At 37.3% G+C, this 22661-nt stretch overlaps 1 protein-coding gene across 1 annotated transcript in view; it reads left to right on the forward strand.

The window, feature by feature from the left end:
• Positions 1 to 3511: 3511 nt before the first annotated feature.
• Smp_173700 (Structural maintenance of chromosome 3 (Chondroitin sulfate proteoglycan 6) (chromosome-associated polypeptide) (hCAP) (Bamacan) (Basement membrane-associated chondroitin proteoglycan), putative) overlaps positions 3512 to 22661 on the forward strand; it is a gene marked incomplete at both ends in the record, with an annotated part of 35048 nt that continues 15898 nt past the window's right edge. Inside the window, 9 exons of the mRNA XM_018799475.1 lie at positions 3512 to 3740; positions 3789 to 3985; positions 5270 to 5506; positions 8070 to 8351; positions 9892 to 10227; positions 12049 to 12465; positions 14350 to 14584; positions 18705 to 18934; positions 21313 to 21601. Of these exons, the coding sequence (XP_018646623.1) occupies positions 3512 to 3740; positions 3789 to 3985; positions 5270 to 5506; positions 8070 to 8351; positions 9892 to 10227; positions 12049 to 12465; positions 14350 to 14584; positions 18705 to 18934; positions 21313 to 21601 (2452 nt within the window). The remainder of the gene's footprint in view (positions 3741 to 3788; positions 3986 to 5269; positions 5507 to 8069; positions 8352 to 9891; positions 10228 to 12048; positions 12466 to 14349; positions 14585 to 18704; positions 18935 to 21312; positions 21602 to 22661) is intronic.

Raw genomic sequence — 22661 nt, forward strand, 5'->3', positions numbered from 1 at the left:
TCGTGACTTCATCCAAATACACTGAACATGCATGCGGGGTCAGCTCAGATAGTGTTGCATGCATTAATCGTTGGGAAGTAGAAGCAGGGTTAGTTATCCCAGATAACACAAAGTGAGACTCAAATAGATTAAATGGTATGGCATAAGCAAATAATAGGAAATATAATGCCTATACGAAATAAGGAACTAAATGAATACTTGAGCTCTATTGTCTTGACATATAGTTGGTTGTTTCAGGTCAACTCTTAACTAATCAATCTAAGCTATTGCAAGTTCATGCCTTTAATAAAACAATTAAGAACAATCATCTTGAGTTCATCTACTAAATATTTTGAAAATGCTGCAGCTGCCAGTTGTTGAAGACGTTAGACGAAGGCAGCCGACTTTTTCCCTTAATTTTGCGTAGCATGGAGAAACTCCTTTCTTATCAAAACAGGATGATTTGAAGGTCAAAATACTGTTTGCATTGCAGAAAAAGGACCACTTAAGCCGTCTGTCTACAGAATCACAATATCTGATAGCCTTAGTTCCTTTAAAACTCCGCCTGTAGCTCCTCCAGGGGCTACTGCCGGTCCCAAGCCCGGGTAAAGGAGGAGGGTTGGGCATGGGGTTGGCGACCCCATCCCGTAGAAAATCAACTCGCTAAAAAAACGCTAACCAGAAAAAATCATTCAAACCATTCAAACTCTGCCCTGGGAGTAGAAGGAATAATTATGACGTCTCATGATGAAAGCCGAGTTCCTTCGGAAGTCATGAGGCCGATGCACCTTCTTACAACCAGAGCGACAATTTTTATAGGTACATGGAATGTCCGGACAATGTGGGAGACCGGCAGAGTCTTCCAAATTGCTGCGGAAATGAGGAAATACAACTTGGAAGTGCTTGGACATGAAAAGAATGAACAAGAACTGGACAGAACTAGAAAAGAAGGCCCAGGACAGAGTGGGTTGGAGAAAGCTGGTCGGCGGCCTATGCTCCATTGGGAGTAACAGGCGAAAGTAAGTAAGTAAGTAAGTTAGTTCCTTTAACGCTTAAAAATGAGGGTACGTAGATCCAAGTATGTCGGTTGCTGGTAGATTCATCAAGTATTGACGACATCCTGGTTCCTGAAAAGTAAACGATTCTCTCGGACCATATTCTTTCGTGGTTCAGTTGACTTTATTTTTAGTACTGATATTGTTTCACATAGTTTTGTTCAATAGTACCAGATTCTTTTGCTTATGTATTAGATTTAGATTTAAAGATTAGATCCATTTCTGCTGTTTGGGTATGTGAAGATTCTAAGCCTTTGAATACAGGCCGATCGAATATGAAATGAGTAACTCGATCAGTCTTCTGAAATCGCAATTGAAGTAAATCCTCCACTTCATAAATTATCAACTCAGTTTCCAACTAATTATAACTGTCTAGTTTAAATGGTAGATCCGATTAACCAATCAGTCAGTTGTTGCAAATCAAACTCCGATTCTATTATACAGTGTTGTCAACGTTAGAGAACACGGTGAGTGCCGACATAAGATATTGGAACCCTGTTATAGCAGAGTGTCCTTCAAAATTCGTATGAACGCGGGGCTTCAATTCCAAGTGGATGTGTGGTTCCTGCGTTTACCGGTAATTATTCAACTGTTGTATGACTTTTTCTTCCCTCTCTTGAATAAAAAAACAGTTCCAGGCCTGATATCGGTCAAAATTGTTTTCGTCAAGAAGGACTTGTTCGGAATATTAATTTTGTTCTGTTCAGTTCACAACCCATCACAGCTTCGTAGACTATTTCGCTCTTTTTTCAGACCTATGATAGCATTTCAACATAAAAGAACGACTTTCTTGCACTTGAATATTTTTTATGGATATTTTTCGGACAGGTTGAGTCCAAGACATTTTAAATCTTTGTCCATTTATATCCAAGTAATTTATGTCTACGTGTTTGTACTAAGTTGCGTTAGCATAGTTTGTCTTCTGGCATTAGGTAAATGCAGTAAACACTTAGCATTTTACTCTACGCATTTATTGATTTCAATCTATTTGTTGGTTTAGTGTAACAGCACTTAGTATTAGGCTTTTGAAATGCATGTGGCTGGTATGAGCCTGTCATGTCTTTCATGTATAATAAATCATGAAATATACTAATTCCTTGTGATGCTTCTTATCTACTACATTTGATCTTATTTAATCCCTACGTTCTGATAAATACTTAAGTATGTACGTAAATGAGACAATTACAGGTCATGAAGCTTCACTGTTGTAAGTTACTATAGAAACAAAATATGTATGTGGCATTTAAGCCGTATGTTCTAGTTGACGAGACTGTAATGTATTGGCGGACGGATGATCGACAGTAGGCCTTTGCCTTTTGCGCCAAACTCATCCAAATGGCTAGATAGTTTTTTGGCATTATAGCCTATGTCAGTTCGGAATTAAACCCTAACGTCCAACCGTAAATCCTCATTTCTCACACTAGTTTATAACCGTCATTTGACCCTTATTTATTTACTTGCTTTATTTGAACACATATTGGTACGAAGGGGCACCGAATACATAAGCACCACACAAGTCACTTGGTTTGTGTGCGGGCTGTGACACTGCTCGGGTGCCCAGACCGAAGCAGATGTTTCACTTAACGGGGCCTTCAACTAAAACGTCTAATCCACAAGACAGTGGAGCAACGTTAAAAGATGCAATCTTATGGTAACCAGTGACCAACAATAGGTTCATACGCCATTTGTTCAATCAGGATCCTGGAGCCCATGCTCACCATTGTTTCAGAATGAGGGTTTTCCAACTCCCCTTGATGAGTCCTCTATATTCACTAACCCGAGTATTCGCTTTTTGTTCTCTCAATTTCGTAAACAACACTCCTGGAGCGAAGAAGCAGTGAGTAGGACTTGCGTGTCTGTGTTTATATACGCGTGGCTACATGAGATCATTGTGGAGGGAGAGTTGACTCCCTCACCCTCGACCGTATCAGGGAATTTGGGGGCCATTTAACCCTGTGGAGTCGGACATTCTCAAGCTCACTTGAGAGTCGCTCGAAGGTCGATAAATTGTCACCGAAAATTCAGCTATTAATGAAGTCACTCCATTTTCATGTACGGAGGCAACTAAGTAGACGAATCAGTTCATGGGCCACTAAATATGGCACGCCATGTCACATTTCTTGACAGACCAAATCCTAGTGTTTTAACGTAAAATATTCGATTGGTTGATCATTATCCTTTGATAATTAATCCACCTGACGGTTTCATTACATTTAAGTTATCAGCAAAAGGTTATCAATTATTCTCATCTGTATGTTGTCTTCCGTTGGATTATTATGAGAATTCCGCATTACCTTTTCAAGCTTTGTAAATTTGATTGATATTTCGTCTCAACACCAGACTAACTTCAATTGTGTGCAGGACAGCATATCCATAATAAACATAGATAACACAACTGTTCTAGTCGATTTTATCCCCTAATTTGGTTTTTTTTTGTTCTTATGTCGTTTTTTAATCAGAATTAAACTGGTCCATAAATGACGAGCACATCCGAACTCCCTAATGAATGTCCACCAATCATGAATGATGAAGATATTCTTAATGATTGTGGACCTGTGGATATCCCACCACCACCTCCGTTAGCACAGTCTTTAGATGCTAATGGCCCAAGATTAATGATCACTCAAATTGTTACGGAAAATTTCAAATCTTATGGTGGTATGCGAGTTATGGGACCATTCCATAAGAATTTTAGTTGTATTATCGGTAAGTGGATTTGTTTTATTATTTGTGTAATGAAAAACATAACTTCAGGCCCTAATGGAAGCGGTAAAAGTAATGTAATTGATTCAATGCTGTTCGTATTTGGTTATCGGGCATCAAAAGTTCGTTCGAAGAAAATAAGTCAACTTATACACTATAGTGAACTGGTACCTAATGCTACTAGCTGTGAAGTGGCTGTACACTTTCAAAAAATTATTGATCATGGTCCTGGTGCTTCAGATTATGAAGTAAGTTAATATATGTACTTATGTATCCCCTCAGTTATTCATACCTTTTTATGATCGCCCATCGGATCATTGTGTTTAAAGCTACTTCATCTTCTTTAGACTGAACATCTAGGTCGTGCCACTAATCCTTATATGCCTTTGTACGAGGAACTGTAATCTCCACAAAATCGTTAATTAAGCACTGTAGCAATTGTTAGAACTAGAAGTTTACTACAACAATAGGATTAAGGTCTTGTACTTATTATTCAAATCAAAAGTGTATTTTCAAGTTATCACGACATCTTATAATACAAAGTAGCAATCAAAATGTTGGTATAATAAACGTATTCTTTGAAGACTATACTTACGTGTGGTTGCTGAAACTCTGGCAAATTAGTTAAGTTTCTGCAACATCAAACTCTTTTGCTTTGTTTTATGAAATGAAATGTTTTTCCTAGCCGCGTTCAAATACCTATCAGTCAGTCATCTACAATGTAGGACCAGGCACATATACATCGGTCAAAGTTGCCACACTCCAATAGCACAAGATGAACACCGAATTCGTAGATACAGTTACTTCAATGGTAGTAATATATAAAAGAAATATTGTATATAAGGATATAATACAGGAAGAAAGAATTAGTTCGCAGAAAGAAAGATATAGAGTAATTTTAATCTCACAGTTTAAGGGGAGACAAATAGTGTATACACCTACGCCATTGTGATGGATTCGGAGCCATATCACCCACAGTCTCCATCCACTGATTACAATAGTCACACTGACCCCAATCAAGTAGTTTGCATCTACCAACATGGTTCATACCAGAAGTTAATGACTTCAAGGACTGATGCCACGTTTTAGTTTGGCCTCTCCTAACTTTCTCCTCTCCGTTTCCAACACTAGTCAGCATTGCGCGTTGTGGTAATCGGTGTTCAGGCATACATAACACATGGTTCAACCATCTCAGTCGGTGAAGATTTACAACCTCATCAACTGATTTGCCATAAATCATCCCCTAATATACTGCATCTAACCTCACTATTACTTACCTGATGATCCCAGCAGATGCGAGCAATTTTTCTGTGATCGAATACTAGTAACTTACGAGTATCCTTTACCTTTAATGGTCACGTTTCGCAGCCGACCAAACTTTGGTTTTCTCTTCTTAAGTATTTTGTAGCAAAAAGCATTTTCTGTTTCCTAGAAGGGAAATTATGCTTATATAAATATTTATATATAAGTAATTACGTTCAGAGTACTTATATTATCCTGTTTCATGAAAAAGATATTGCTTCTTGTGGTAGGTTGTTCCAAATAGTCAGTTTGTTATTTCACGACGAGCATACAAAGATAATTCAAGTTGCTATTTGATTGATGGTACTCGAGCTGTTTATCGTGATGTAGCTAATCTTTTACGCTGTCATGGCGTGGATATTGATCATAATCGATTCCTCATATTACAAGGCGAAGTGGAACAAATTGCTTTGATGAAACCTAAAGCACCAAGTGAACATGAGGATGGATTTCTTGAATACTTAGAGGTAAGCCACTGTCCACATTTTTATTTTGTTTCGTTTATGTTTACGTAACCGCCTTCCTTCCATCTAAGAAAGTAAGGAAACACAAACTGAGAACTTTCTTTACATACAACTCTTAAATGCACTATAAAATTGTTTTTAATGATGACCTAAATATTATTTGAAGGTCCATATGAATTTACTACTAATAATTGCTTATCAGTTGCATCTAAGCTTTTTAAATAAGCATGTGCGCACCAAATTATTAAATGGAATTTCGAGTGGTACAGACTGTTTCTGTTTGACTATAGATTTCATCTTAAAGATGAATACTTTCATTCTAGTCTTAGTCGTTTCTTGAATCGCATGTCATCTCTCTTACCGTGTGACCAGTGGAAACTGTTGCTGGTACTAAAAAGGTATATGTCCATTCTCTACGTAAAAATTTGTCGATTTCAACCCGGGAATACTCGAATGTTTTGTCTGTCATAATTAATGGCCCTTCTGATTCGTAGTTCTTTCTTCATATCTTAAGAATCAACCAGATTACCTAGTAGAGAATCTTTGCTCACCATATGTCTTATAGCTTATGATAACATAGGGAACTTTGGCTACATTGTTAAGGTTCTTAACTTTTTATCAACAATCAATAGTTGAATCCTTATTTCCCAACTTCGATTTCATTTTCTGAGCATTCTTACTTGTTCGCTCAAAAATGTTAGCGAAGATTTGGACACAAACTTCCATACTTTTTATTAAACCTCTCTAGTTACTCAAAAGATGTAAGTTAGCTTGATAAAAATTCTTAGCTGCCTAACTAACACGAAATCTCAGTTCTCGTTACAAGTTTAAATTCTAGCAGTGTCAAATGAGAATGAGCTAATTTCAAGATATAAAGGGACAAGGTAACCAATAGATTATTGTCTTGAGACACTTCAGTCTTTACACATCCCTTAGGATCCATTGTTAGGCACTACTGAATATGGTCTTAAACACTATGTTAGTGACTCAGTAGGATGTTTCAATTATGTCCTCAAAATCTACTTGACTAAGAAAATACACTTGTGCAACTGAGGGTAGGGAGAGTCCGCTGTTTCTTTTGAGATGCCCTCGTATGGCCACGGATTGTAACTTCTAGCTGCAGGGGTGCTTTTTAAAAAAAGTGAAAGGATGAAAGGCGGATGCCCGGCTTTTAAACCAAGTCTGTAGGTACGGAGGGTTTGTTTAAGAAAGTCCTAAAACCCTGGTCCCATGGGTTTCAAGATCCAGAAAGACCGAATGGCTTATCAATCTATTTTTGGCTACCAGATACCAAGGGACTACATCATCTAATGTCATTCCCCTTTCTAGTAAGTTATTAATTATTTGTTTATTTAAACATAAACGTTGGAACAAGAAGGCACCATATAGATATGTGCCACATTAATCATTCAATTTGTGTGAAGGCTGGGATACTGCCCGGGTGCCCAGACCGAAGTAGGTGGTTAAGAAGATCAAAGAAAAGAGAACAAGAACAATAAATGATTGATATAAAATCAAAAGAACAATGAAGTCTGAGACGATTGACTGATATTTGCAAAAGGAATAGTCAAGTTTAAGACAATTGATTAACATTTCGCTAATGAAATTTTTTACTATGTGGTTCTTAGATTTTACCAAGACGTCTTGTAATTTTGTATTGAAATACATTCGATTGTCTCCACTTGTGTTCTCGTTCGCTACAATACCAATGTGATAGGTATGACAACCTTGACTATGGTATATATTGTACGTAATCGTTTGTGTTGATACCTACTAAGAACAAACTATCGACAATTAGAGATCATCTTGTCTTGGCTTTAAGATTATTATTATCATGATTGTACTCGCTTCGGTGGTACATATACTAAAATTGGAACGATACAAAGAATATTAGCATGGCCCCTGCTCACGGGGATGACACGCAAAATCGTGAAGCGTTCTATATTTTTTCCCGACCGTTGCTGCTACCTTGACGTGGTGGTCGGGCTTGCCTACCATGATGAACCAATCGAGCTATACTGGCTGGAACAATCGTTCCTCAAGGTACTACCATGCCAGACAGGTTGGTTGAAGAGCGGTAAGACTAAAAGCAGCAAACCCAAGGTCCGAAGGCGAGGTCGTACTGCTGACTGTACAGAGGTGTGACAGCAGTAAGGTGTTCCCTTCAGACAACCAGCATATCAGTGATGCTGCCTTCCCACAAGAAGGGGTGGGGTTAGAAAAGGTCGACCCTAAAAATGCACACCTCGCCTTATCCCACGCATATCCGTCTCCAGCGGTAAGGTCTCAACAAGCACGGAGCTAACACAAAAACTACCCACAAAAAGGTTGTGTGTGACCGACCTCAAGCAGTTGTCCCTTGGGCACTGCGGTCACGCTCTCAGGTCATTAAGACCACTTCTAATCCAATTTTCTTTTCAGGTACCTCTAGAAGAACCCTTCCACGGTGTGGGCAACCGGGAAGTGATAACTGCCCTCATACCTCTAACAGCACTCAAGACTGACTGATTATTATTATTATTATTATTATTCGTTCTCTCTTTTTTTGTTCATTCAATTCCTATAGGATATCATTGGTTCATCAAGATTTAAACAACCATTAAATATATTTATAAATCGTATTGAAAAATTAAATGATTTACGTTTGGAAAAACTTTCACGTGTTAAAGCAGTTGAAAAAGAAAAAGATGAATTAGAAAATGTCCGTAATGAAGCAATAGATTATTTACGTTTAGTTAATCAATTAATACAAATGAAAAATGTATTATATCAACAAAATTTATATAAAGAATCTAATCAAGTTAAAGTAGTTAAAGAGAAATTAATGAATGCACAAAAAGAAACTGAGGTAAGTGATGTAATAATATGATGAATGATATACAATATTGTTATGTAATATCTTAATTATGATGATGTCAGTTAGTCAGTCACAACGTAGAACTTCGTACGTACCTATATCAGTTCGAGTTGCCATACCACATTAACACCCCTAAATGCCCTGGTACGGCCGAGAATGGGGAGAGTCCGCTCTCCCTCTCGAAATGCTCTCACCTGGCCACGCGTAATATAGCCTCTGCCAGGGAAGTTCGATTCACTGCCCTCTCGTGGCGGGGGTGTTGTTAACGAAATTGAGAGGACGAAAAGCGAATTTCCGACGGTCTAACCGTGTTGGTGGACACGGAAAGTCCACCTAGGGAAGTTGGAAAACCCTGATTCCAAACCAATGGTGCACATGGACTCCAGTATCCTGAGGGAACAAATGGCATATGAATGAATCATTGGTCACCGGCTACCATTGGACTGCATCTCCTTACGATGCTTCACTGCCTTGTGGGTTGGACCTTTAGGTTGAAGGCTCCTGGTGTTGCCCCTTAAGAAAACCACCTGCTTTGGTTTGGGCACCCGGGCAGTATGATAGCGCTCACACGAATCAAATGAGATTTGTGTGGCGCATATATATCTGGTGCTTACTTGTACCAATATTTATGTGTTTAAATAAATAAAGAGATGAAGTTGTCAATTCAAATCCCATAGTGGTAGAAGTAGTAAGAGTATAAGCATTATGTGAAAGATTAGAGTTTGAAGATGTTATTCAAGGAGTATAATCCAGTGAAATAAATTCGGAAAGAGAAAAAGGATAGGGACATGAGGAATTCAGAAGATTGGAATTGGGCTCGAAGATAAAGAGTGGATGCATCTGAGTCATTGTAAACGATTTTGAGCCATGTCATTGAAGTTCTTTAACCATCGATTGCTTTCATCTCGCGGATCCCAACTAGGTAGTCTACACCTACCAGCATGGCTCAGTCCACTTGTCAGTGACTTCATGAATTTGTGCCACTTAACTAATTTAAGTAAGACAAACCAGATTGAATAAGAAGCTTACTTTAACCAGGCCAGATCGAAGTATCTTCACAAACTCACACCTTAATATAGATAGTGTCCCTTAAAACGTTAAACGCGACTTAAAACTAATGGCTTATGTCTATCTTCCTCTAGAAATTAAGTCAAATCATTACTAACAGTGTTCACAGCACTACTGAACAGACGTTTTATCCTAAAATAGGACTCCACAGAAATGTGCCTCCATAATCCTCTCGGAAGTCGAACCCACCATCTTAAAGTCTCATGGCGAGCATATGTTTTCACTACTTCAATGGTTAAGTGCTTAATGTCTAGTGAGTAGGGCATCTTTATTAGGTTCTAGGTCTTATGTTTTTTGGTAATTATAATAATCGAAAGAAATGTTTTTCTGATAGTTTTTCAGAGTCCAATATCTAAGTTAATTATTATTATTATTATTATGAGTTATAACTGTATTTTGTCATAAAGCTACGATGGTATTAACCACCGATGTTCTTCATATTTTCACATATGTTTTTATTTAGAATTTATCAAGTCAGATACGTGAGAAAACTCAACAAATTACACGATTAGAATCTGATCGTGATGAGCTTACTCAACGTCATGCTCAATTACAAATAAGACAACGTGATGGGAAAGCAAAATTTGCTGAATTTGAAGCTCAAGATGGACAATTGCGTGATGAACATGCACATACAAAAACTTCAGCACGTCGTTTAGCTAAAGCAATTCAAGCAGAACGAACTAAATTAGAAGAGCTAGAACGATTACCTGGAGAAGCGGATGCTCGTCGTGAAGAAATTAAGAAACAATTAGCGGAATATGAAGAAGCTAAAAAGAAACAAGAAGAAGTTTATAAGGTGAGTTTTTTTCAATCTGGAACTGTTTTCTAGTTGTAGTTGAATACTACCATCCATTATTAATGTTTCTTTCTCTTTAGAAGTGATCAGCTAAATACTCATACATTCTAGTAATAGTTACCACTTTCAAGGAGGCAATGTTTAGAGTTTTTTCAGTCTCATTTTTTTGTTATACTTCATTGTTACGTCTTTGTCACCACATCAATATTTCCACAGTTCCAATAAAGTGTTTGCTTGTTTCATCAGTGAACAGATATCAATTTCCCATTCTTTTTTGTAACTATTAACAGTCAACTTTCAAAATCTGATGACCTTTGATATTTGTAAGTCTCTGTCAAACACAGAACAAACCATACGTGAACACTTGGAACTAAAATCAAAGTTTGCAGTCAGCGAGTAAACTGGGGTTATTAAGAAAAAAGCTTATTATCATCAAAGTAATTTTGAACAAGTGTTTCTCAAATATACTTAGTTGGTCGTAGTCTGTCTCAGTATGCCGACTTGCTGACTGGAATAGCCTTATTATTCAATCACACATACATCGGAAAATCTTCAAAATCTTTTGCAATGGCGAAGGTGCATCCACTCTTTGTGTTCTCCCAAATTCTAACCTGAATTCTTCATATCCCTTTCTTCTTCCTCTTTCTAAATTTATTTCACTGGATTATACCCCTTGAATAGCATCTTCAAACCCTTATCTTTTGGATTACTGTTTATACTCTTACTACCTCTACCACTATGAGATTTGAATGGACAACTGCATCTCTGTGTTAATGTGGTATGGTAACTCGAACTGATGCACGCACGAAGTTCTACGTAGTGACTGACTGACCTCAGTATAGTATTGGGATAACATTCTTTAAATCACGTCAAAAAATAAAACCTTTTGAAGAATCATCAACTGTCAATCTTATTGAATCCGTTAACCTTTGTGACCAAGAGTGGGTATCTGATGTTAAAGTTTAACTTTTTTGAGACAGTCATAGTAAAAATATTTGGAAGTGATAACGGGATTTATTCGTTAACAGTATGATCTCGGGTACTGTTTGATGTATGAGTGAAGTTATCATTTCGCGGCTCCCCCACACTGTGAAAGGATACTTATTGAGGGACCCGAAAAGAAAACTGGGTTAATAGATATCTTAAGGACCTAGAAGCGTGATCGCAAAGGCCAGGAGATATCTACTTGAGGTCGATCACACGGGTCATTTTTTGGGTGTTTTACCAATAGTTAGCCCCGTCTTTAAAGCCCTTACTTCCTGAGACTAAAATCTATAGGTTAAGGTAAGGTATGACATTTTTAGGGAAAATCTTTTCTAATCTCTTCCATTGTTGGGAGGCTGCATTGCTGCGGACGTTGTTCATATAAAAGAAGCACCTTACTACCGTCGAACCCTTGTACAGTCGACAGTATCATTTCACTCTTGGACCTCAGGTTGCTGCTTTTAGTCTTACTATTCACCAACTGACCTTGGCGTGGTTTGGGACCTACAGCCAATGTAGCTCCATGGGGTCATCACGATTAGCAAGCTCGACCACCACATCTAGGTAACGTCTACAGTCAAGTACTCAAGTTTTTAAATCTATATGAATATCAAAGATCAGTTTATAACGTTCTTCATCCTTGGACATACTCAAATATAACTGTTCTAAAATTGTTGTTTTCTCTTCGGTAAACTATCTTAGAACTCATCATCCTTTATAAAACTTCTTGCGTTTTATGACTAAATCAATTCCTGTTTTAGGACGGTTTTATTCTCTTGTTTTCATAATTTCATCTTATGCGATGTGATTGTTATTTCAAATTGTTTATTGGTTTAGGAAACAGCCGATAATCTGTCTAAAGAATCTGCACCTTTACGAATTCAAGTTGAAGAAAGTGAATCCGCATTGGCTCCTTTACAAACAGAAGCTGATCAAATTACAAGTAAACTAACATTGGAGCGTCAACAATATGATCTAATGATGGCTGGTCAACGTAGAGAATTAGAACGTGTGGAAACAGCAAAGAAAAATATGCAATTAACTCAAAGTAAACTTAAAGAAAGAGAACAAGAATTGGCTGATGCAAAAAAACACTTATCATCTTCGGGAAGTGGAGGGAATAAAGGCAATTTAGAAATGGCCTTAGCATCAGCTACACGTGATCTGGCTGAAGTGAAAACACATGAAGCTGATCTGACAAAAGAACTCAATGATTTACGTAGCAAGTTGACAGAGTCGAAATCAGCTCTTCAGGTAAAAGGAAAAACAAAACAATTTCCATTATGGTCACAATAAGTTGGATTATGATTCTCTGTTGTTTATTTTTATAAACTGTATATAGTCGATAGAAATCGTAGTTTTAACTGAACATGACCAAAGTGATGTAATCGTATTCAGAGCATTGTAATTCTCAAATTTTCCAACTTAGCTTCATAAGTATGTGTTATTGTTGTATCTGAAGCGTTACGAATTCACTATTTAGCGAACGGAACAAAGACTCGTGACCAGAGACCGATAGCTAGTTATTCTGACGCGAACCCAGACCCAGCTAACTAGAGTAAGAAGTCCAAATTGGAAGCGGGGAAATATATTCCGTAGCAGCCAGAAGCACAGCAGTCGTAAAGGGAAAAAGTCAAACGTATATATACAGTAACAAACTGTCCTTGGGCATCATTATAAAATAACACACTCAAAGAAACAATGGACCAATGGCGTTTAAGGTAGTTTACAAGTGGGAAATATGACGTGAAGGTAAAAAGAGCGCGTTTGGCGCGAAAACAGCTAAATTCAAATTTTCAAAATAAATTTACAAAATTAAGCCACTTGTCAAGTAAGTTCTAGGGATTTGACATCCCCAACAGTTATAATATCGTTTATTCATATCAGTCAGTATTTTTCTTTTCATGGCTCTGTCACTAGTTTTAAAGCGACGCTAAAGTGCCCGCCTACTAACTAGGACTAAGTGAGGATTATAAACCAGTGTGAGGAATTAGGATTATGATTTACAGTTGATGGTTAGGGTTAGGGATTAGATTCAAGGTTTTCATCACGAACTGACATAAGCTGTAATGCCAAAATTGTATTTAGCCAAATTGATGAGTGGATTTCGCTCCAAAGTCCAAGACCTGATATCCTAAATCTGATTGGCTTATCCATAAATCATCGTTTCGCCGTTTTAAACTAAAAGCAAACTTTCAGTCTCAGAATATCGGTTTCCGACTGTTAACCATCATCATAGAGTTCCTTACAATGAGCTTTGTATAGCCGTATTACCTAATACATCTAGCGACCCTCCCATCTCATTTCAATGTTGTTGTTCTGAATGGGTCTCCATATTTTCAACGTAGTCATCTATACGATGTAATTTATTACTGCTTTTTCTCAACGAAGCACGTACTACTCATATTTATAAATTTGACTTGAAATGTCAATTCAAACTCTATTACTATCGTGTTTTGAATTTCATTGATGTAATTCATCTTACTATCAGAATACATACAACTCGATCCGTTTAGATTTAAACTTAAGTTTTTAAATATTAGTACGGCCTATGGTGTGGAAAGTCAGCTCTCCCTCTAGAGATGTTCTCACATGACCACACGTATACAGCCACCACCAGGGAAGTCCTACTCACTGCCTTCTCGCACCAGGGGTGTTGTTTACAAAATTGAGAGGATAAAAAGCAAATGTCCGGCAGGGGCTCTAACCTGGTTGGTGAATATAGGGAATCCATCTAGGGGAGTTGGAAAACCCTGATTCCAAACTAATGGTGCACATGGGATCCAGGATCCCGAAGAAACAAGTGGCATATTAACATATTGTTGGTCATCGACTACCATAGGACTGTATTTCCTAACGTTGTTCCACTGTCTTGTGGATAATACCTTTAAGTCAAAGGCTTCGGGTATGTCCTCCTAAAAAACCCACTTACTTCGGTTTGGGCACCCGACCAATATCCAAGCTCATACAAATCGAATGATGAAGTGTGGTGCATTAAAATGTTATAAATATCATTGATCAGCTACACTATGTGTAATGCTGGTCATTTCGAATTATCGATAGTTTTATATTGTCGTTGACGTTTTTATTCGCATGTGTTTAACATTTTCTCTATTATTTCTTTTTCTTAACAAACAGGCGGATAATTCAAGAAATCGTATGTTGAATGCTTTACTTGAAGCAAAACGTTCTGGAACATTGCCTGGAATTCTCGGTAGACTTGGTGATTTAGGTGCCATTTCATCACGTTATGATATTGCAATTTCAACAGCTTGTGGAGCTTTAGATCATATTGTTACAGATACCATGGATACAGCTCAGAAAGCGGTGAATTTTCTAAAACAGAATAATCTTGGACAAACTACTTTTATAGGTAATACTGATTGATTGTTTGAAATTCTTGACATTTTATTTCATATTTATTTATTTATTTAAACACACAAACGTTGGTACAAGGAGGAAACAAATATATATATATATATATATATATATATATATATATATATATGTACCACACTTCGTCATTCGATTTGTATGAGCTTGGATATTGGTCGGGTGCCCAAACCGAAGTAAGTGGGTTTTTTAGGAGGACATACCCGAAGCCTTTGACTTAAAGGTATTATCCACAAGACAGTGGAACAACGTTAGGAAATACAGTCCTATGGTAGTCGATGACCAACAATATGTTAATATGCCACTTGTTTCTTCGGGATCCTGGATCCCATGTGCACCATTAGTTTGGAATCAGGGTTTTCCAACTCCCCTAGATGGATTCCCTATATTCACCAACCAGGTTAGAGCCCCTGCCGGACATTTGCTTTTTATCCTCTCAATTTTGTAAACAACACCCCTGGTGCGAGAAGGCAGTGAGTAGGACTTCCCTGGTGGTGGCTGTATACGTGTGGCCATGTATACACGCGTTGTTTAATTACACTCTTTCTCCTGTTAATTCAATAACCATTCAATGATCAAGCGTATACCATAAAGTTGTTTTACTTGCTGAATATAAAATAGATTTAGTTACATTGTCTGTTTAGACTTGATTTTCAATAATTTTCCCGTTAACATTTAATCACTAACTGGTATCTTAGTTGTATTTTATTACTATTTATGCTGATATAACGTCTAGTTCATAGTAGTAAGGCGTAAGGCGCTTAAGAAATTCATCTTTCCCCCTGTATTAAATTCAATGGAATAACACATCCGACATCAATCAAAGACAGAAAACTTTCTTAACTTTTTAGTATGTTCATATATAACAATGTGCATAAATAATAAAATATTTCCATAATATCGACCAATTAACTTGAGCTAAGAATAACTCATATTCAAGGTGATAAACTCAACAATGAAAACAGTCATCTCTCTCAACACAGATATGCACGAAAAAAAATCTAAACCATTTCACTATGATTAGACAGATACAAAGTGTACATCATCAACCATTAAGAGAATAGAATTAGTTCACAACTAATCGATAAAATATAAGAAATTATTACAAAAGTATACCATTGAGAAAAGAACTGGTCACTTTTGTGTCAGTCAGTCACGGCGTAGAACTTTGTACGTACGTTCATCAGTTCGAGTTGCCATACTACATCAGCACAGAGATGCACTCGTGTGTAATGCAGTATGTACTTACTGCACAAATCTCACACTATTCTCATACTTCAATTATGATGATGGTGTGAGTATCATAAGATTCGATCTTATCAAATTCCACTAAAGATGAATTGAATCATCAATTAACATGGTTGTATTAGAAAGATTTCTCTCTAAAAATGTGTCAATCCTATTTAGCTGATGTAATTGTACATCAAATGATTTGTTATTATTATTGATACATAAAAGTGAAAGTGTGAGTCAATTGAAGCTAGACCACCAGGGAAAACCTAGAAGCACTGGACGGCCGTTTCGTTCTATTGTGGGACTCCTCGGCAGTGCGCATCCACGACCTCGCCTCTCAAGATTTTCGAACCCAGGACCTACCAGTCTCGCGCCAGAGCACTTAACCGATAGACCACTGAGTCAGCATCCGGTGGTATTTATGTCTAACTCCAACCAATCCTCGAAGTCGAGCAACCATTCACCAATTGTCTTCAGTGAGTTGATATCTCACAACAGACGTGGTTTGAACTCCACTGGTCACTGCTTCTCACTAGAACTCCTGGATTTACCTCTCGAAGTCAGGACGAAATGGCCCTCAAGTGCTTCCACGTTTTCCCTGGTGGTCTAGATTCAATTGACTCACGCTTTCAACTTTGAAAATACTAAATCTCCACAAAACCCCTTCTGATAACATAAAAGTGAATTATTCTTTTGATCTATTAAGAAAATATTAGATGAATGGGCTTCAGTTAGTCAAACGAATATATATGAAAGTATAAAAAGAATGATTTAAACAGAAATTGTGTAAAATTGTAATTCCATTGGAATCATGAACTGATTCTAAGTTAGACAATCATTCAAAATCCGGATGCACTGGATGCCTATTCCGTCCTAGTTTAAGGCTCCTCAGCAAAGTGAATCCACAACCATGTGGCAAAGAGTCGAACCCAAGACTTTCGGTTTTACACGTGGACGCTTAACCTTCAGATCAAATGTGGTGGGTTCGATTTCCAGTCTCAAGGTTGTGAGTTCATACTGCTTAGGAGTCCCTTAATAGGATAAAACGACCATCTGGTGCATCTCAGTTTTCAGTGGTCGTCTAAATTAGGTTGTTTCGTGATTCAAATAAAATTTAACAATCTCCATAATCCCGTGCTTATAAAGTTGTACTACTCATTTTCATATGAAGGATGTAGAATGTATGCTCCTGATCGACGTCAGCCAGTAATAATCTACATAGAGTCTAACAAAGGTGTACGCTAGCTTAAGTTGGCATACCATATCTGCACAATGTGACTGAAAATAATTGAGGGAATAGCGAAAAAAATCGGAGTAATATGGTAGAAGTGGTAATGAGGAAGACTAAGTGTTGAGAAAATAATTCAGAAAGATAAAATGAAAAGATACTTTTGAAAGAATACTGGCGCTTAAGATCTAAAGGAAGATAAAATGTAAATTTATCTGGATGTGAATAATATCACTCATCCAACCACTGATCGCAGTTATCGCGCGAATTTTAACTAGATTGTCTGCATCTCTATCTACACGGTTTAGACCAATAATCAGTGACTTCATGTAATGATGCCACACATTAGTTTGACGGTACCTATATTTCTTCCAGTCAACTCATACTGGCCAACATCGCCCATCAAGGTACATCGTTGTTGAACATCTCCTTACCATTTCGATCAGTGAAGATTCACAACTTCATCAACTGGTTGATTTACCATCAACATTATTTGTACATATTGATAACCTTATGTAATTTAACAACCACTTAACGCTTAAGTTCCTCAGAAGATTGTCAACATTATCCGGAACTTACACGATGGACTACAGTGCAAAGTAGTGCATGGAGGACAGCTGACAGATGCATCCCAAGCAAGAACCGGAGTCAGAAAAGGCTGCTTGCTCTTCCTCTTCTGGTGATTGACTGGATTATGAAGACTTCAACATCTGAGGGGAAACACGGAATACAATGGACTTCTCAGAATCAATTAGATGATTTGGACTTCGCAGATGACCTAGCCCTCCTCTCTCATACACACGAACAAATGCAGATGAAGACAGCAAATGTAGCAGCAGCCTCCGCATCGATAGGCCTCCACGTTCACAAAGGAAAAAGCAAGATTCTCAAATGCAACACGGAGAACACCAACCCAGTCACACTTGATGGCGAAACCCTGGAAGAGGTGGAAACATTCAAGTACCTGGGGAGCATCGTTGATAAACAAGGAGGATCGGATGCAGATGTAAAGGTGAGGATTGGCAAAGCAAGGGCAGCATTTTTACAATTAAAGAACATATGTAACTCAAAACAACTCTCAACTAACTTCAAAGTGAGAATCTTCAATAAGAACGTCAAGACAGTTAGTACTATTGTACGGAGGTGAAACGTGGAGAATTACTATAACCATCATCAAGAAGGTACAAGTACTTATAAACAGTTGTCGTCGCAAAACACTCAACATTTACTGACCAGATACTATTAGCAACAGCGTTTTATGGGAGAGGACAAACCAACTTCCATCTGAAGAGGAAATTAGGAAAAGACATTGAAGGGGATAGGACATACATTAAAGAAATCATCAAACTGCATCACAAGGCAGGCCCTCACTTGGAATCCGGAAGGAAAGTGGAAAAGAGGAGGGCCAAAAAACACATTACTCCTGGAGATTGGAGCAGATATGAAAAGGATGAATGTTAACTGGAAAGGATTGCCCAGGACAGAGTTGGATGGAGAATGCTGGTGTGGGGCCTATGCTCCTCGACGAGGGGTAACAGGCGTAAGTAAGTAAGTAATGCTTAAGACATATTCCACTGTTAAATGTACGTTCTTTAATCTAGTTTTTTTTAATTTAAGCTTTTGTGTATTTATTTTCCAGCTTTGGATAAAATGAAAAAGTGGTCAGAAAAATCTTCAATACCATTTAATATGCCTAAAGTATCATTTCAAGTAGAACGTTTATATGATTTAATTCAAACAATTGATTCTAATGTGAAACCAGCATTTTATTTTGCTTTAAGAGATACATTAGTAACAGAAAATTTAAATACAGCTACAAAAGTTGCTTTTGGTCAACAACAACAACGTTATCGTGTTGTTACTCTTCAAGTAAGATTTCCCTTGTCCATGTAGTTTTTTTTAATTTTCAAGATTTAATCTGATATGTTTTCGTTACCACTTCTACTCACTCACCTACTACAAAATGAGTTCAAAACAACAGGTCGTTAGTGATTACTTGGCTGATTTATGGACGAGCCAATCAGGAGCGTTTGAGGGATTTCAAGGTCACGGCGCCAATATCAGTGCCTGATGCTCATGTACGATCAGTTCAGAGAGTGTTTTAGAGAAGACTTGACAATTTAGCGGCTACAACAAATGAGACTACTAAGAAGTTCCTTTATTTGTGATCGTGGTAATTAAGTGACTTGTAGACCTTGTGCAAACTACCGTGATGTTGTCCTTCGATGTAATATATGCTGAAGGAAGACGTTTGCTAGGATAGGAATCTTTATCGCTCGATCCAGATTGAGACTAAGGCATATTATAATAATTGCCGCCAACTGTATAATAAAAGCACCAGTAACATTGACCGCAATAATTGCAGATGTTACTGAAGCTTCGGCTGTTCAGTGGTATGAGTGTTGTGGGGACATATCCATAATAAAAATGATAAACTTACACAACCGTAGTACACACAAACAATATTGAAGCTATGTGGTGGAGGCCGAGAGGGTTTTTGTGACCTGATCATGGTTCCAGAGACTGACTATTATGGAGCCATATAGATGAGTTCCTCTACCTTATGCATTACGATTTGGAACCTTTGAATCTATTTCTAACCTTGACAAGTTTTTGGACCATATAAAAGAAGTGTATCCACTCTAATTCTTTGGCGTTGTATATTTTTACTCTATGCTGACGGTTTACTGATTGGCTAACATTCCTCAAGGCCCCAAAATCTTATAGATACAAGTACTTGTTTCTGAGTTTAATCAGTTTCAAATATAAACATTGACACTAACTGCCTTGTTGACTATCGATACATCATATTTTCATTATCGTTGTATAGGATACTTAGGATAATCAGTGTTCTTTCTACAGTGTTCGCTTCCAAAATAAGATTTTTGTTGACAGTTATCGATATGTAAAAGCGACTAGGACCTTGATTTGGTTTAAAGAAGTACTCAGTTTACTGTATAGACCGGTGGTAACGACTCAAACATGTTATAGATCAACCTAGTGAATTTCTAAATTCTATCAAACTTAATGAATGAATAGTTGGAAGCTCACTCCAACCAACTATGAGTGAGAAATGAGACGAACTCAATGAAATCCAACGATACGCTACTGCGAGATCATTATCTTAATGGTCAGAAAATACTGGTTAGATTGACAGAAGTAGATTGTACCCTCAATTTCTTACAGTGTTCATACGAAACATTTTCTGACTTTAGGATGACTGAATGGAAGAGCTTGTAGAGTCAATTAATGCGTAACGTGGTACAGCACAATGAAAATTGTTTTATTTAGTATGTATTGTAACTAACATCATAACTTCTTGTACATTGCACAATTCGGTGTCTTCATATGTGATATATAACCGGTTATTGCATAATAATAGGAATAGTAAACGTTCACAGTAGTAGTAAGCAAGATTAGGTATAAAAAAAAGAAAAATTTCAGGGTTCAGGATCTAGGGGAAGACAATGATTGATGAATGCACCTACGCCGTTTCGAACAATTTTAAGCTGTTTCATCCAAAGTCTCTAAATACTTGTTGTGATAATCACGAGGACGCCAGCTCAATAGTTTGCACCTATCTGCGTCGTTCAGTCCACTCATCAATTACTTCATGAACTGATATCAAGTCTTGGTTTGGCAACATCTGGCTTTCTTCCATGCCACTCATAAAGTGTACTGTATTCATGAAATAAATGTAGATCATATTAATTTTTTTTACTTACATTGTGTTCCTTAACATACCTATTTTGTTATTTACTCTTTTGTTCCACGAAACCAACATCCTGTATATTTTGTATATCACTTGAATATCTTGATCCACATTGATCGGCGTTGTGTGTTTATAGGTTATTACTAAAATTCCTACAACTGGTTTTTTTCAGATTATTCAACTTTAATAAGTGAAATTCATCATCATGCAACTAATGCCTAACATCATATCCGAAACTTAATCAAGAGTGAGATTACTAGTCATTACTTCCGACCAGTGTATTGTAAATACTCCTGATACACTTTACAGTTAATAGGTTTTTCATAATATTTTGCTGAGCGGTTAAGTTAATTGACCTTCTTTCACTCTGTTCTGCTTACTTCGTCGTGGGAAATCGGATAGTATAATTAGTTTTTACACAAGTCGATTGTGGCCCATACTCAAATAGCTAGGGAAGAAATAATTGGCTAATTGCTATGAAATATTTGTAAACTATGTTGTTTTATTTCTTCTCTTAATTTCCTTCTTTTTTTAGGGACAAGTTATTGAAGTATCTGGTGCAATGTCAGGTGGTGGTGGTCGTCCACTTTCAGGTAGAATAATGACAGATATTGTACAAGTGAAAAAACTTCATGAAGCTAATTATGGTTGTGAATCTAAACGCAAACGACTATCAAGCGATGGTTCCAAAGAAACAAACGATCTATCTGCATTAGAACGTCAATTAACTCAAGGTGATGCTGAACTTGGTCGTTTGCGAGATACTCGATCACGTTTGGAAGAAATGATTGTACGTATGACTCGTCAACGTGATGAATCGGAGCGTACAGTGAAACGATGTGAAGTAAGTTGTTCACCCATTAATTATGAGCTAATCAAACTCTCTTTCTTTGTCTAAAGCGTCTTTAATGTTTTCGGATATGTATTTTTACTTTTGAATACTGTAATAAGTATTTCATTCGTAAGTATTTGTGTCTTGTCGTTGTTAATGTTAATATCTACAATTGATCAGTCTCTTTTGGTCTCATTTACACCTTGAATGGATTGCCTCTATATTGTCATTTAGTTTTATATTTTGTAAAGTAGTTGGGTAGTGGCTAGCAGTGGGATCCAAGATTCGCATTTCGTTGAGTGGAGCTTAAACGGGGTTGATGGGTACGAAGGATCGAATTTGGAGGGTTTAAAAACCCTAATTCCAAACCAATAGTGCACATGGACCCCAGGATCCCGAAGGAACAAATGACGTATCAACCTATTGTTAACCATCGTATACCATGAGCTAAAAGGGTAAATGGATTTCTCTCCAAAATGCAAGACCTGATATATTAAATCTGATCGGTTTGTCCATTAATTATAGTCTCGCCAGTCTTGTCCATTCCGGTGTTTGAGTGAACAAACATCACTCGACCACATTTTATCATGTTGTATATATCTTTATCGATATATATTCTATTTATTCAGTCAATTCTCCTTTGTAACACAAATCATATAGTCAACTTGCTCCATTCAAGTACCACTACATGGTGGAAATCTGTACATTTGTTATGATGTAATAAATTATTCCATGTAGTGATAAATATTGTTTCACTTCAAATTGAGTTCAAGAATCGATCAATGTTAGACTACCATTGAAAACTTGAACGCACTGGACATCCGTTTCGTCCTAGTATGGGACTCCTCAGCAGTATACACCCACGATCCCGCGCTCGCTATTTGAATGCATGACCTTCGGTTTCGACCGTCCAGTGCTTCCAGGTTTTCAATGGTGGACTAGCATTGGTCAATTCATCATCTCAATCACAACTCAACTACCCTTTACTGATCACTTCAAGTTCTTAATGGCGTCTTTCTCTTCAGTATCATGTAAATCTTAGTCAGTTCGTG

The sequence above is a fragment of the Schistosoma mansoni genome (genome assembly GCF_000237925.1).
Source record: "Schistosoma mansoni, WGS project CABG00000000 data, supercontig 0148, strain Puerto Rico, whole genome shotgun sequence".
NCBI classification, from domain to species: domain Eukaryota; kingdom Metazoa; phylum Platyhelminthes; class Trematoda; order Strigeidida; family Schistosomatidae; genus Schistosoma; species Schistosoma mansoni.